We start from the raw sequence: 13,174 nt of genomic DNA on the forward strand, positions 1-13,174 counted from the left end.
GATGATTCCACAGGAGAGGAGCCTGATAGCTGAAGGCTCTGGCTCCTGATCTACTTTTGGAGACTTTAGGGACCACGAGTAACCCTGCGTTCTCAGAGTGCAGTGTTCTGGTGGGATAATATGGCACTATGAGCTCACTAAGATATGATGGAGCTTGACCATTTAGAGCTTTATAAGTTATCAAAGACATGTGGTTTCCTTTTATGATTGAACATATTTTTTTCTGATGCCGTGTATGAGCAAATTTCTTTAAGCCACATGGAGATGGGGGAGGATCTGCACTTTTCTAATAAACAATACATTCATTACCAGCAGTCATGGCCACTTTGATAAACCACACCTTGTTTTTTTTCTGGGAAGAGGAATGTCAGATCTGTCGCTTTTTAAAGCTAGTTTAGGTGAAAAGGGAATCTCAAACCCAGTAACCTTTTTAAGAATCTCCAATATTGAACCCAATATTGAATGTTTAATTTATTACATTTCCAGAACATGTGAGTAATTACTTGTCTCAGTTTTGCATCTACAGCAAAGATCTGAAATGGATTCATTTATCTTATGGAGTCTTTGTGGTGTAAAATAGGTTCTGTGGATAAACAGGATTAAAATCTTAACCTAAAGCAAACCCTGGATTAGGCTCCAGTGAGAGCCAATAATCAAATACAGAGCGTGGATGCTTTCAGGCTAAACCCTCCTCTAGCCTCATTTCTGTCCCAACGTCTCAGAGTCTCCTGGGAGCCCAGAGCAGAGACGGACAGGAATCATACATTGCTGTCATCTTTCATTTCTTACCTGGTTGACAGGAAAGAGAGGGCCACATTCAGACTTCAGCGAAGGCAGTCCTGAAGGGAGAAGATACTCAACGGACTCGGACTCAAAGTCAGGTATTGAAAAAGAAGTCATATGGTAGAAAGCAGGAATTCTGACCTACTGTCAAAATCCCTAACATTGGTGTGCAGATGCAGAATTCATCACTAGCTTTTCTTTAATGTGTTTTCCAGCAGTGAGATGCCTGTTGTGACAAAGCAAGTGCTCTTTTATGTCTGTTTTATAGGGAGTTTACCTCAGAGACCGTGGAGACAAAGACCAAGGAGCTCTCCCACACCGTTGTATCAATCTTCTTTAGACAGGTATGAGCTATATGCATGCATGCACACACATCATCACCACTAATACCGCAGTCAGGAAAAAGATTCTTCAACTATTAGACCTAGCTTTGCATGCTTGTCAACACAAATAAATCCTCCTCCTTTCGTGCTCCTTCATGGTCTGCAGTGACTTTGGGAGGGACATGACATTGTCTCGGAGTTTGACTTTTCCAACTTGTCCGCACAACTATTACACAACCTGTCCTTCCCCGCTCCCTCTCTCTCCCCTCAGACTCCCTCGTGGGGTCCGTCACAGGGACAGCAACTGCAGTTGGCTTGGTAGGAGCCCCCTCCACGACATCTCTCCCAAGACATCCGGCAGGTCTCACAGTCCTTCCATTACCTTCAGTGAGTCCTCGCTCAGCCTGAGCCAGAGGAAGGCTAAGGTAAGATCGGGGATTTTTAAAAATGTATGTTTAGTGGCATAAATGCAAGGGAAATGTTTTGTAGAACATTAGCTAAAGGTGTGTGTTGTGTATCTGTACTACGAGCAGCTTTGCGACAATATCATGGAGAGGGTGGTATACAGTATTTAGTTGAGAGCACACAGCAGAGCGTTTAAAGAAGCACCAAAGTCAGTTGGATGTGTTGCTGCTTAAAGAGTTTATTATAAATGTTTGTTTTATCAGGCTTTGGGTCCTGAATTTGTCAGAATGCCAGACGAACAGCATATCGTTCTCGAGCTTCCAGGATCTATTGTGGTAAGTTCTTTCCATCTCATCTGCTTCAGCTCAGCATAAATGTAAGCTGCTGTGTTTTCACTCTATTTGAATTTGTCTTTTCTTGCATGCTAAACTTTGTCTGTTTGCATATTGGCATGCACAGTATTTGTATATTTACGTGCATGCATGTGAGCGTGTCTGTCTGTTTTTATGTCCGTGTGTGTGTGTGTGTGTGTGTTTGTGCGTGTCTGCCACAGTCCAGGAAGGGCCGTTCATGTTCATCTCAGAGAGAAGTGACTATAGTGCTGCCTAACGGACAGTACGTGGTGGTTCGTTGTGACATTAAGTCCAAAGGGAGAGATGTGTTCGACATGGTGGTGGCTCACGCAAACTTGGTGGAACACTTCTACTTTGGTCTTGCCTTTTTAGATGGTAAGAGTGACATGTAATATGGGGCCTAACCTATCAGGATGCACTGATTTTAAATCACATTGCAGCATCCAAAATATAAATTGATTTCAAAATATTAATAGTCCAACTTGTGATTTTATACCCTCGCTTTTCTTTCTCATTCTGCAGATGATGAATATTTCTTTTTGGACCACGAAACAAAAATCTCCAAAGTTGCGCCTGACAGTTGGAAAAAAGGGCAGACGTTATCCTTTTTGGTGTTTCTTCGAGTCAAATTTTTTGTTGATGATATGTCCTTCATTTTGTAAGTACAGTGCTGGTGTTTGAATGTCCAGTGTGTAGATTTTGGGGTCCTCTATGGGCAGAAATGTTATGAATATAATATTCATATCTATGATTTTATTAGTATGTAAACACCTGGGGCTGTATTCATAAACTGAGAATACTCTCAGAGAGCTTAGGAGTGATTTAGGAAAGTTCTCCGAGCAACTCTGAGCGAGGAAGGGACAGAAACCTGTATCTTAGTGAGGAGGTGTAGTTGACCTTGTTGCTAGGTGTGACGTATTCTTTTACCAAATGCGATTGGTTGTCACAGACACACCCTTTTGTGAGCCTATAAGATGTGGACACCCAGTGGAAATGAAATGAATTGCTGACTGTGAAAGTGTTGTCATTGTTAGTGTGATCACTCAGCTGATGGAAGGTTGAGACAGACAGTCATCACTGCTGCACTGTTGCATTTTTACAGTTTTTCAAATATCTTATACATGTTATGACATTATTGAGTTAGGTGGGGAAATATGTGCATACTCCTAATGAGATCGACCACAAATTTATCCCTGCACGATCTAATATGTGGCATTTATTTATTCATTTACTCACTGTCATGCAGAGTTTGGAGAATATTTATCGTACCTCTGTCTTTCCACCATTTTCTCCTCTAAATGAAAAACTCTTAAACCTCCTAAAAGTCCTCCTGCCTGCTTCTAACAGTTTTTCACCTTAGGCACTCTTTTGAGGACTAAGATGTGAATAACTTTTATATTTACAAGGACCTAGTCTTAACTTTAAGGGGAAATTCTAAGAAAACGTCACAGTTCTAAGAATTTTCTTAGAATTTCATCACTACTGAAACTCTTAGCACTAGGAAGCTTTGTGAATACGGCCCCTGAAATTAAGAATTGTTGTGTTTTCGTAACCTTAGAATGAGCCGTTTATGTCTTCATCTGAAGAGAGTTTCCTCCCATGTACTCTGGGAGCACTGGGTCTAGATTGGGTCATTCACGTTTCCTCTCAGCCTCTGTAGTTCTACACATTTGACACACAGGAGAAGTTTCAGTTCCGCAACTTCAGCACTAGATGTCACTAAATCCTACACACCGTAGCTTTACCTGATATGTAGAAAATTCATTTACAGTATTACATTGTTTAAAAAAACGTTACTTAATGTTTTTGTCTCCTAGGCACAGACTGACCCGTCACCAGTACTACTTACAGCTGCGTAAGGATATCTTGGAGGACAGGCTATACTGTAATGAGGAGACAGGCTTGTTTCTGGCTGCTCTCGCTCTGCAGGCTGAGTTCGGGGATTACATGCCAGAGGTACCTAGGGCAAAATGAAAAATATTCACCTGATGTCTGTAAATACCAGCATCATCTCTCAGTGTGTGTTATAGCAGTTGGTTCTATTGTGTGTCTTTTCAGCTGTATGGTAAAAATTACTACCAGCCAGAGCATTATGTGTCCAAGAGGATGCTAGAGAAGCTGGCCCTGCCCAACGTCAAGGAGGAGTTGCCAAGACTACATGCAAGTCATGCCCAGATGCTGCCTGAAGAGGCAGAAACAGAGTATCTAAAGGTATCCAGACTACCAGTTTATCCACTCACACACGTTTAATGATACTGTCCCACTTCTTTTAAGTCTAAGTGACTGTTAAAATAAATGGCTACAATTTAAACTGTAAAATGATGTCCCACTCAGATTGCCCAGCAGTTATCAGAGTATGGGGTCATGTTCCACCGTGTGGGGAGAGAGAAAAGGCCAGTTGTGGGAGAGCTGGTTTTTGGGGTCTGTTCCAAAGGAATCATTGTGTACGAGATGAAGAACCACCTCCGCACTGTCACCAGACGCTTCCTCTGGAGGGAGACTGACACCATATCCACTGGGGTAAAGTGCCATTCAGTCAGATTTTGCTAAATGAGGTATCACTTTGTGCAGATTATTTTGTTACAAAGCTCAGGGTAAACGAACATTAACTTCTGTCTGCCTTTTAGCGGCGTAAGCTGATCATAGAGTGTGGAGGGCCCAGCGGGAAAAAGCACACTTTTGTAACAGAGAGCTCAAAAATAGCACAGTACCTCCTGAACCTCTGCTCGGCACAGCACAAGTTTCACAGTGAGATGACGTCACGACAGCTAAACCACACCATGATACCAGGTGGGCATGTTTTAGTGATAATGTAGAGTTAATACTTTGCTAACACTGATGCCCATTAAAAGAAAGCTCACAAAGGTTTTAGTCAAACAGGATAGAGAATAAATATCACATCTGTTTCTCCAGATGAAAACATGGATGTCTATCGGGGTCGTAATTTGAACCTGAAGCGGATGTCCTGCTCAGAGGGCATGCTGAACCACGTCGGTTTAGCACCCGGTCAGCCAGACTCCCTTTCCAAGTCCTGTGACAACCTGACTGCCAAACTGGAGGCGAGGCTGCGCCAGCAGAGGGAGATGAGGAGGGAGATGAGCAGAGAACTGAACAAGGAGCTCACTGAAACAGGAGACCCCAGGGACATGAAAGAGCAACAGTGCTGGAGGTAGTCTGTGATGATATTAACATATTCATCATACAAAATCACAGTCTATGTTAACATAAAGGAAACAGCTATGTAATGCGACTGTGCACATGTGTTGTAGCACTCCAGAGCCGATTCCCAGAATGATGTCCAGTGTGTCGCTACAGAAGCAGGACTCAGACGCCTCTTCCTCCATACGAGGTGAATATGCCTACTTTTTTTGTGAACACACACAGAGGGGTAACAAACTAAAGAAGAAATCAACATCTTTATGGTATATAATTGGATAATTGCTCTTCTGTTGGCCTTATATACAGTTATTGAAGACCACATTTATTCGGGGATCCTTGATTTGCAGTCAGAGCAACCCAGATTATTATGACATGGATTTTGATGTAGCAGAAACTCCACTTAAGCATAGTATAACACAAATAGTTTTCAAGATTAGTGATGCTATTTATGCCAAACTCTTACCCTACCTATGTTATGTATCTTCAAAATAGTAACATTAGATAAATTTTGCCTCTTTTTAGGAGGCAGCATCATCCTCAGCATTTGTTATGTTATGATTTCAGAATGATGAAGACAGTCAGAGAACAAATAGATGCAAAAAATAGGATGTATGCTGACTTTTGTGTTTACACAGCCCCTGAGTATAGTCACCATGAGCCTCTTGGGTAGCTTTAATCATCCATGGCGTAGAAGATATTTGGAATTTTGATAGTTATGGTACTGTAGAGAGCACTGTCTGACATGTTGCTCAAAAATCTCCCATTGGTGGCCCAAACATATGATTCACATTTTCATACTCTGCATCTGCATTTGTTTTGTCTCTCTACCCATTTATGGAGGCTTTTTCTTTAATTTGTCACCTGTCTGTATGGTCAGATTTGGATGGCATTGTGGCTCACTGGTTAAAACTATAGTGTAAAGAAGTTAGAATATTTTCCCTGTGTTTTGGAGGCTCCACAGTCCAAAAACGTGTCATTGGGAAATTACCCATATGTGTGAATGTGTTCTCCTGTTTATGTGAGCTAACCCTTTGCTAGACTTTTAACCTGTCCCCTGTGATCTTGAACATAATAACCAGGTATTTATAAATAAGTGGCCCATTTAACTGATGTGCTTTGCAGTTGATACACCAACCAGGACCCCACCAGAGAGAGAGATAGTCTGCGTGACCCTAAAGAAAGATCCCAAACTGGGCTTCGGTGAGTTTATTAAGGCAGGCTTAGCTGTGAACTCGATGTAAAATTAATGAGCACGGATCTGATTGTTTACAGGAGACTTTTGTCTTCACTTCCTCTCTGGTCCTGTTTCAGGCTTTGTGATAGTGGGCGAGGACAATACGGGTAAACTTGACCTTGGGATCTTTATTGCTTCCATTGTGCCTGACGGGCCTGCAGACAAAGATGGACGAATCAAACCTGGTACGAAGCACCAACAATGGAAACTGGAAACATAGATGCTGGCTTCAACATGAAACATGACATTGCTGGAGACAAAATTGGGCTGCGAAACCTATGACAAGGATTATGTGATGATTACTTTATTTTCTCCAGGTGGACGTCTCATCTCTCTAAACAAGACGAGTTTGGAAGGAGTGACATTCAGTGATGCTGCTGCCATCTTACAGAGCAGCCCTGATGAGGTGGAGCTCATTGTGTCCCAGCCTAAACGTAAGATCTGCTTAATGCTTTCTTCTCTACATGCACAGTCTCAGATTCAGCCTATATGCATACTGAGATGCTTTATCACACCTGGCTGTTTTCCTATCAGAGTCTCTGAAGGACAGCAAGAGCTCCTTGAGTCAAAGCACTCTGGGTTTGGCGTTGGAGAGGAGCTTTGGGTCGCAGACCACGCTGAGCGGCATTGAGTACCGTCCTGTCGTGGAGGAGCTGGAGGAGGCCATCAATCTGTCCAACATGGCAACCCCAAAACAGAGCAGGAGGCTTCACATTCCTGTTGTGCGAATACATGACGCTCAGGTTAGAGATAAGGGTTTTTGTTGTCATGATCATGAGGTCAAAGCTGATAAAAGAGTTCAACCAGTGCTAACTGTCAAATGGATTAAGTGCTCTGATTAATGTGATAAAGAATCTCAAACAGTTTTTACCTCTTTGTTCCTCTGTTTCAGGATGCATGTTCCAGATCCCCGTCTGTCATCAGTTTGAAAACTGAGGAGCGGTTTGTGGTAGAGCTGAAGAAAAGCAATGGTAGTCTTGGCATCAGTGTTGCTGTGAGTGAATTGCTTTCCTTTGGTTACACAGCATTACCTCATGCACTCAGTTGCCAGATTATTAGGCACACCAAGCTAAAGGCTAATGCAGTCTAAAATAAGAGTCCTGGAATAAATCCGATAAATGTAACAAGCTACGGTGCACAGTAACTCTACGCTGAGTCAGTGTACGTTTCTAAGGTTATCTGAGGCCCGAGACATTGACTCATTACTTCTCTGTCTTGCCAAAAGGGAGGAATGAACACCAATGTTAGATATGGAGGCATCTACATCAAGAGTCTGGTGCTCGGAGGAGCTGCAGAGCAGGATGGACGGATTCAGATTGGTAATCTTTTTATTTGTCATTTCGATATGTGGTCAGGTGGCTGCCAAAAACACAAAATGTTCGATAAAGGTTATGTTTACTCAACTTCTGATTAAGTAGTGACTAGTCGTGAAGTTTTTTCTTTTGAAGTGGTTTATTTTGAATGACAAATGTCCTATTCCCTTTGCATAATCATCAAAAGATATGATGGAAAAATTGTGAAATACATCACCCTTTTTGTTAGCTTGGCGGAGATTGTCAACTTCCTTAAACTAAATACTAAATAACTGAATGTGTATTGAACCAGGCTTCATAAGATAAAAGCTCTAAAACTTGTATGGATGTGAGTTTTCCACTGAGGCCACCGTGCTGTGTCTCTGTCTGTCTCTGCTTGGTTCACGCTTCAGTGAGCAGGAACGACTTTTAGATTTGTTGACATGCCCGTCAACCACTTGTACACACACAAACACACACACACACACACACACACACACACACACACACACACGAACCGTTTATGTATTGATGTTGCTAATGATGATGAGATTTGTGTTTGTGCATATGACAGGTGACAGACTGCTGGAGGTTGATGGGTCCAACCTGAGGGGAGTGACTCACCACCAAGCTGTCGAGTGCCTGAAGAAGACTGGGGAGGTATAAACACACACACACAGGCACACACACACACGCGCACATGCACGCAAACACATGCAATCATGGGCATGCAGTAAAACAAAATGACACACAAACATGCTTTCCCTTTTGCTGATATGATTGCATTTGTAACATATGTGTATATTCAGTGTCAGCGTTACTAGTCCAGAGTCCAGGTCCTATTTTCTATCCCAGCTGAACCATAAAAGGGTGACAGATCACACAGTCTTATTATTAGGTTGCAAGGACATGTTGGTACCTTAAGATACTTTGACCTTATCAAGAGTAATCTAGAGAAACATTTGCAATGCACTGTATTCAAGGCTGAATATAAATATGATCTGGAAGAAGCACAGTAGCTGATGATACTGTACATTATACAACTTAAAGTATGAACCACTGTACAAATAAAGGGTTGTATCTGCATCTGTTTCCCATAGGTGGTGAGCCTGCTGTTGGAAAGGGAGCCCACAGTAATCCTGGAGCCCAGACCTGACTCACCCTGCCCCCTCTTAGCCCACATTTCATCACATACACAGTCCCCCAGGACTGAAGTCTCCATGGAAACGACCTTGAGTGGTCGAGCCAAGGACTACAGCTTTGTGACTGATGGTGAGAGGCGAGAGGAAGGGGCACATAATGCTCACATAGGACGAGGAAAAAAAAAAGATAGACAGTGTCAGGCACACACACACTTACACACATGGCCCAGAGGTGACTGTGAGTCATCTGACAGCTACATTGTGGTTGCTGTCAGAGTCATCCAGGGCTGACGCTCCCTCAGTCCCTCGAGACAGCGTGCACTGAAACCTTGAAGCTGCCTGTTCACTGCCTGGGCTTAGTTAAAGGAACAGTTCCTCATCTCTACAAAGCCCTCTTTTCTTCCCTGGAAATGGTGAAAGAAATATGAGGCTTAATGTGAAAAAAGGATTGTCTGCTTGATCCGATTTTGTTATTGGAGAAGAATAAATACTTATCACAGGAAGATATGTATGCTGGGGGGATTGATAAACCCTTTTTTATCACACTGTCCCAAATTGTAGCCCACACTATTACAGATTAAAGATTACGCAACACACATTAACGCTCCAAGATTCCCCTCCATCTGTTCTCGTTCCTAGAAAACACGCTTGAAGTGGTGCTGAGGAAGAGTTTGTCTGGCCTCGGCTTCAGCTTTAACATCTCGCAGCTGCACACAGGGCCAGACCGTGGCAGCGTGGTCCGCATCAAACGTCTTTTCCCCGGTCAACCGGCGCTAGAAAGTGGCCTGCTGCGAGAGGGAGACGTCATTCTGTCTGTCAACAGGGAGCCTGTAAAGGACCTCTCCTACCAGGTAGGGTCTGGGGTATTTAAAAGAGCAGTGTCTCAGATTTAGTGGCATCTAGTGGTGTTAGTAGTTATAGATTGCAACCAGCTGAAACCTCTCTCGTGTGTCCAGCATGAACTCCCGGTTAGGATTCTTGCAGTGTTCATTGTTCAGGAGGTTTTTATCAGACAGAAACTTTTATCTTAGTGAGGAGGTGTGGTTGATCCCATTGCTAGGTATGATGCATTCATTTAACAGATGTGATTGGTTGTCACACACACGCCCTTTTGTGATCCTGTAAGGTGTGGACACCCAGTGGAAATGAAATGCACTGCTGACTGTGAAAGTGTTGTCATTGTTAGTGTGATCACTGCTGATGGAAGGTTGAGACAGACACAAGTCATCACTGCTGCACTGATGCATTTTTCCAGTTTTTCAAATATCTTAGTGTTGTGATCACTTTATTTCTCGTGTTATAGCGTTATTTTATTGGATGGGAAATGTGTGCATATCCCCACTGAGATTGACCACAAATATTATCCCTGCACAATCTAATCTGTAGCATATCATTTACTCACTGTCGTCCAGTGTTTGGAGAATATTTGTCCAACCTCTTTGTCTTCCTGCCATTTTTTCTCTGCTTAAGAAACCTTTAACCCTCTTAAAAGTCCTCCTCTTTACTCCTAACTGTTTTTCACCTTATGAGCTCTTTTAAGGTCTAAGATGCCCTGAGAATAACTTATCTTTACAAGGACCTAGTCTTAACTTTAAGGGTAAAATTCTACAAAAACTTTACAATTCTAAAAAAATGTTTAGAGTTTCGTCCCTAGGAGCAACTCTTTGTACTAGGAAGCTTTGTGAATACGGCCCCAGGTGATTAAAACCGCTGAAAACACTGAATAAAGCAGTTTCATGTTATAAATCAGTGTTTCTCAGATGCAGTTCATTGACTCATCACATACAGGCTGCTAGCCTCGCACCTGCTAATGTGTGCTCACCTTCTTTCTCTGATAACTTAAGATCAAGACATTAAGCAGCTATCTGCAGTGGTCTCATCCTCTCCAAAACAAACGGAGCAGGTGATTTAATCCAGTAAAAACACTGAATAAAGCAGTTTCACATTAACAATCAGTGTTTTTGAGACGTTCGGCTCGTTGCGAGGGGGCTGCTAACTGCAGTGGCCAATATTAAAACTTGAATGGCGCTGTCTAGAGCCAGCGTCTGTCTGTTCTTAGCTACTGTAGAAACATGGCAGTGCAACATGGCAGACCCACTCCCTATGTAGATATAAGCGTCTCTTTCTAAGGTAAGGGAAACACGACAGTTCTTATTTTCAGGTGATTATAAACTTACGAAAACATACTTATCATATCATATTCCATTTCTGACAATATATCCCCTTAAATCCTAAAAACTGGACCCTCAAAATGATCATTAATCCTATCCTTAATTTAAAACCAGCAGATATCCACATTCATAAACAGAGCTTGCTTGTTGCTTATAGGTGTTAGTGGTTTTGTTGTGGTTGTAATTTTGCTTGATCTTTTTTCCAATATTAAATTGAGACTAAAAAGTGAGTGCAATGTGGTTAAAAATGTCAAAGAATTTAAAGATTTACAAGGTGCTAACTACGGCCTAAAAAGTGTTCAAACTCTTCACAAACAGCAGCACAGTAGGTGATTTCTGAATTGTGAATGGGCTGGTGAGTGTAAGAGCAGCACCAGTGGCTTTGCCCTTTCTTAAGATCTCAGCCACGTCATTGCTGCACTAATCCTTTAATACCACCAAAAATAGCAAGCTGGTTGTGTCATGGTGTTTGATGTGTCATTTAATCTTTTGTGTACTGCCAGGGAGTTACAATGACCTTTTTCTTCTGGTGTTGTTTCAGAGGGTTTTGTTCCTGCTGCGTGGAGCTCCATCTGAAGTTCATCTGCTGATCTGCCGACCAAGTCCTGGAGTGCTGTATGATGCAGATGACAACACACTGGTAAGCTCACTTGCATGCAAGTAAAGGCACATTTAAAAAGAAACAGTCACCTACATTTGACCCAGTAATCCTGACTGACCTCATTTCTAACTCTGTAGAGTCCTGCATCCTTCCGTGAGGTTCGATCTCGGTCCCTGGATATCAGACTAGGAGAGGACTACAGCCAGCTCCTTAAGTTTCAGTATGATTCCAAAATATCTGCCCAGAAGCAGCCCCCCACCCATGAGGAAGATCTAACAAACACAGCCGAGAAAAGCCCAGAACCTCCTCCAGCTCCAGCACTCCCGGACCCCCAGGAGAGTCCGGACAGGGAAGCGCAGGCCAACCAGACACTCCCATCTCCTCCTCGCTCACCCCCGTCGCCCACCTCACCTACATCACCTCCGTCACCAGTCTCGCCAGCCTCACCTGCCTCTCCAGCATCAGCTGGCACACCTGCCTGTGGCTCTCCTACGGCTCCAGCAGAGTCACTACCAACCACTGCGAACCCAGAGGAACAACAGGAAGTAGAAGGAAAGAAGAGCAAGGAAGGGGAAGAGGAGGTTGTAACGACACCGAGCTCAACTGTGATGCTCATGGATGTCTGTCCTAAGCCTGGTTCAAACTCTGTATATGCAAGGTAATATATTAAAAGTGTTACATATTACATTACAGCAAATTTAAGTCCTACATTCTTGAGATAGAAACGTATTATTGTATGTGCTGTATATACATTATGTAATGTCTGTTTATCTGCAGTGGAGTCAGAGAGGAGGCAGATGGAAGTGTGACCTACTGCCTGATGGGAAATGGACTGACTATCATGGCAGATGAAGAGTACCTGACCATCAGCTCCACACTGGAGCCTCCTCACAGCCTTCCCTCCAGTCTGCCCAGTCACACTCCAGCAACCAACCTCCCAGGCCTCCACTCTCAAACCTCCAACAGCTCCTCTAGTCTCAGCTCTCAGAATCCAAGCCTCGGCCCCCACGTCCCCACTACCACCATCACGCCTCTCGGTTTATCGTCTGACACTCCAACCACTTGCTCCCTGGCCCACCCATCCCTGCCGCTCACAACCCAGCCACCGAAAGCCAAGCACCACCCGATCCAGCAGGGGCTTCTCCCGAGTCACTACAAAGCCATGGCCAAGAACAGTAGGCCTTTGGTGCCTCCACCCCAGCCTCCTCCTCCGCCAGTGACTCCCATCACAGCCCAGGTCGTGCCCTCTGTGCCTCCCTGTGCCAGTCCACCTGCCCTGACGCTGCCACCCACAGTGCTGCCCCCTGCTGCCCAGAGCCACACACCGCTGAGGGAAGAACCAGAGAAGAAAGAAAGGGAATACAAGGATGATGATGATGACGAGGATGAAGAGGATGAGGAGGAGAGTCGAAGAAAGGTACGTTCAGGATGTTTTGTGTTCTTGGCTCCCTTTACTTTCATCAAAAAATACTTTTTTACTCCTGTAAATTATTCTCCCAGCAGAAAACATTTCCATAAAGTTTGGTGAAAATATTCAGGGTTTGGCTCAATGAACCAGTTATCAAAGTTAGCTGGTTACTACTAGATACTACACTTTGCGTACATTTTGCACATCAAAAAAATCTATTTAAAATATTTATCAGGACATTTCCTTTGTCTTTTTTACATGCAACATGTTTATTGACACACCACTAACAATTCATTATTGAAC

The 13,174-nt window shown here is 43.4% G+C and overlaps 1 protein-coding gene across 1 annotated transcript in view; it reads left to right on the forward strand.

The window, feature by feature from the left end:
* Positions 1 to 13,174, forward strand: part of ptpn20 (protein tyrosine phosphatase non-receptor type 20) — a 33,314-nt gene that overhangs the window by 7,161 nt on the left and 12,979 nt on the right. Inside the window, exons 7-30 of the mRNA XM_050070756.1 lie at positions 801 to 881; positions 1,052 to 1,127; positions 1,378 to 1,531; positions 1,775 to 1,846; positions 2,065 to 2,239; positions 2,387 to 2,522; positions 3,682 to 3,820; positions 3,923 to 4,075; positions 4,199 to 4,384; positions 4,492 to 4,654; positions 4,778 to 5,033; positions 5,134 to 5,213; positions 6,146 to 6,223; positions 6,335 to 6,442; positions 6,575 to 6,691; positions 6,792 to 7,000; positions 7,150 to 7,251; positions 7,483 to 7,576; positions 8,124 to 8,209; positions 8,650 to 8,821; positions 9,331 to 9,542; positions 11,404 to 11,502; positions 11,601 to 12,121; positions 12,241 to 12,880. Of these exons, the coding sequence (XP_049926713.1) occupies positions 801 to 881; positions 1,052 to 1,127; positions 1,378 to 1,531; positions 1,775 to 1,846; positions 2,065 to 2,239; positions 2,387 to 2,522; positions 3,682 to 3,820; positions 3,923 to 4,075; positions 4,199 to 4,384; positions 4,492 to 4,654; positions 4,778 to 5,033; positions 5,134 to 5,213; positions 6,146 to 6,223; positions 6,335 to 6,442; positions 6,575 to 6,691; positions 6,792 to 7,000; positions 7,150 to 7,251; positions 7,483 to 7,576; positions 8,124 to 8,209; positions 8,650 to 8,821; positions 9,331 to 9,542; positions 11,404 to 11,502; positions 11,601 to 12,121; positions 12,241 to 12,880 (4,109 nt within the window). The remainder of the gene's footprint in view (positions 1 to 800; positions 882 to 1,051; positions 1,128 to 1,377; positions 1,532 to 1,774; positions 1,847 to 2,064; positions 2,240 to 2,386; positions 2,523 to 3,681; positions 3,821 to 3,922; positions 4,076 to 4,198; positions 4,385 to 4,491; positions 4,655 to 4,777; positions 5,034 to 5,133; positions 5,214 to 6,145; positions 6,224 to 6,334; positions 6,443 to 6,574; positions 6,692 to 6,791; positions 7,001 to 7,149; positions 7,252 to 7,482; positions 7,577 to 8,123; positions 8,210 to 8,649; positions 8,822 to 9,330; positions 9,543 to 11,403; positions 11,503 to 11,600; positions 12,122 to 12,240; positions 12,881 to 13,174) is intronic.

This window comes from Epinephelus moara, chromosome 19 (genome assembly GCF_006386435.1).
Source record: "Epinephelus moara isolate mb chromosome 19, YSFRI_EMoa_1.0, whole genome shotgun sequence".
Classification (NCBI taxonomy): Eukaryota; Metazoa; Chordata; class Actinopteri; order Perciformes; family Serranidae; genus Epinephelus; species Epinephelus moara.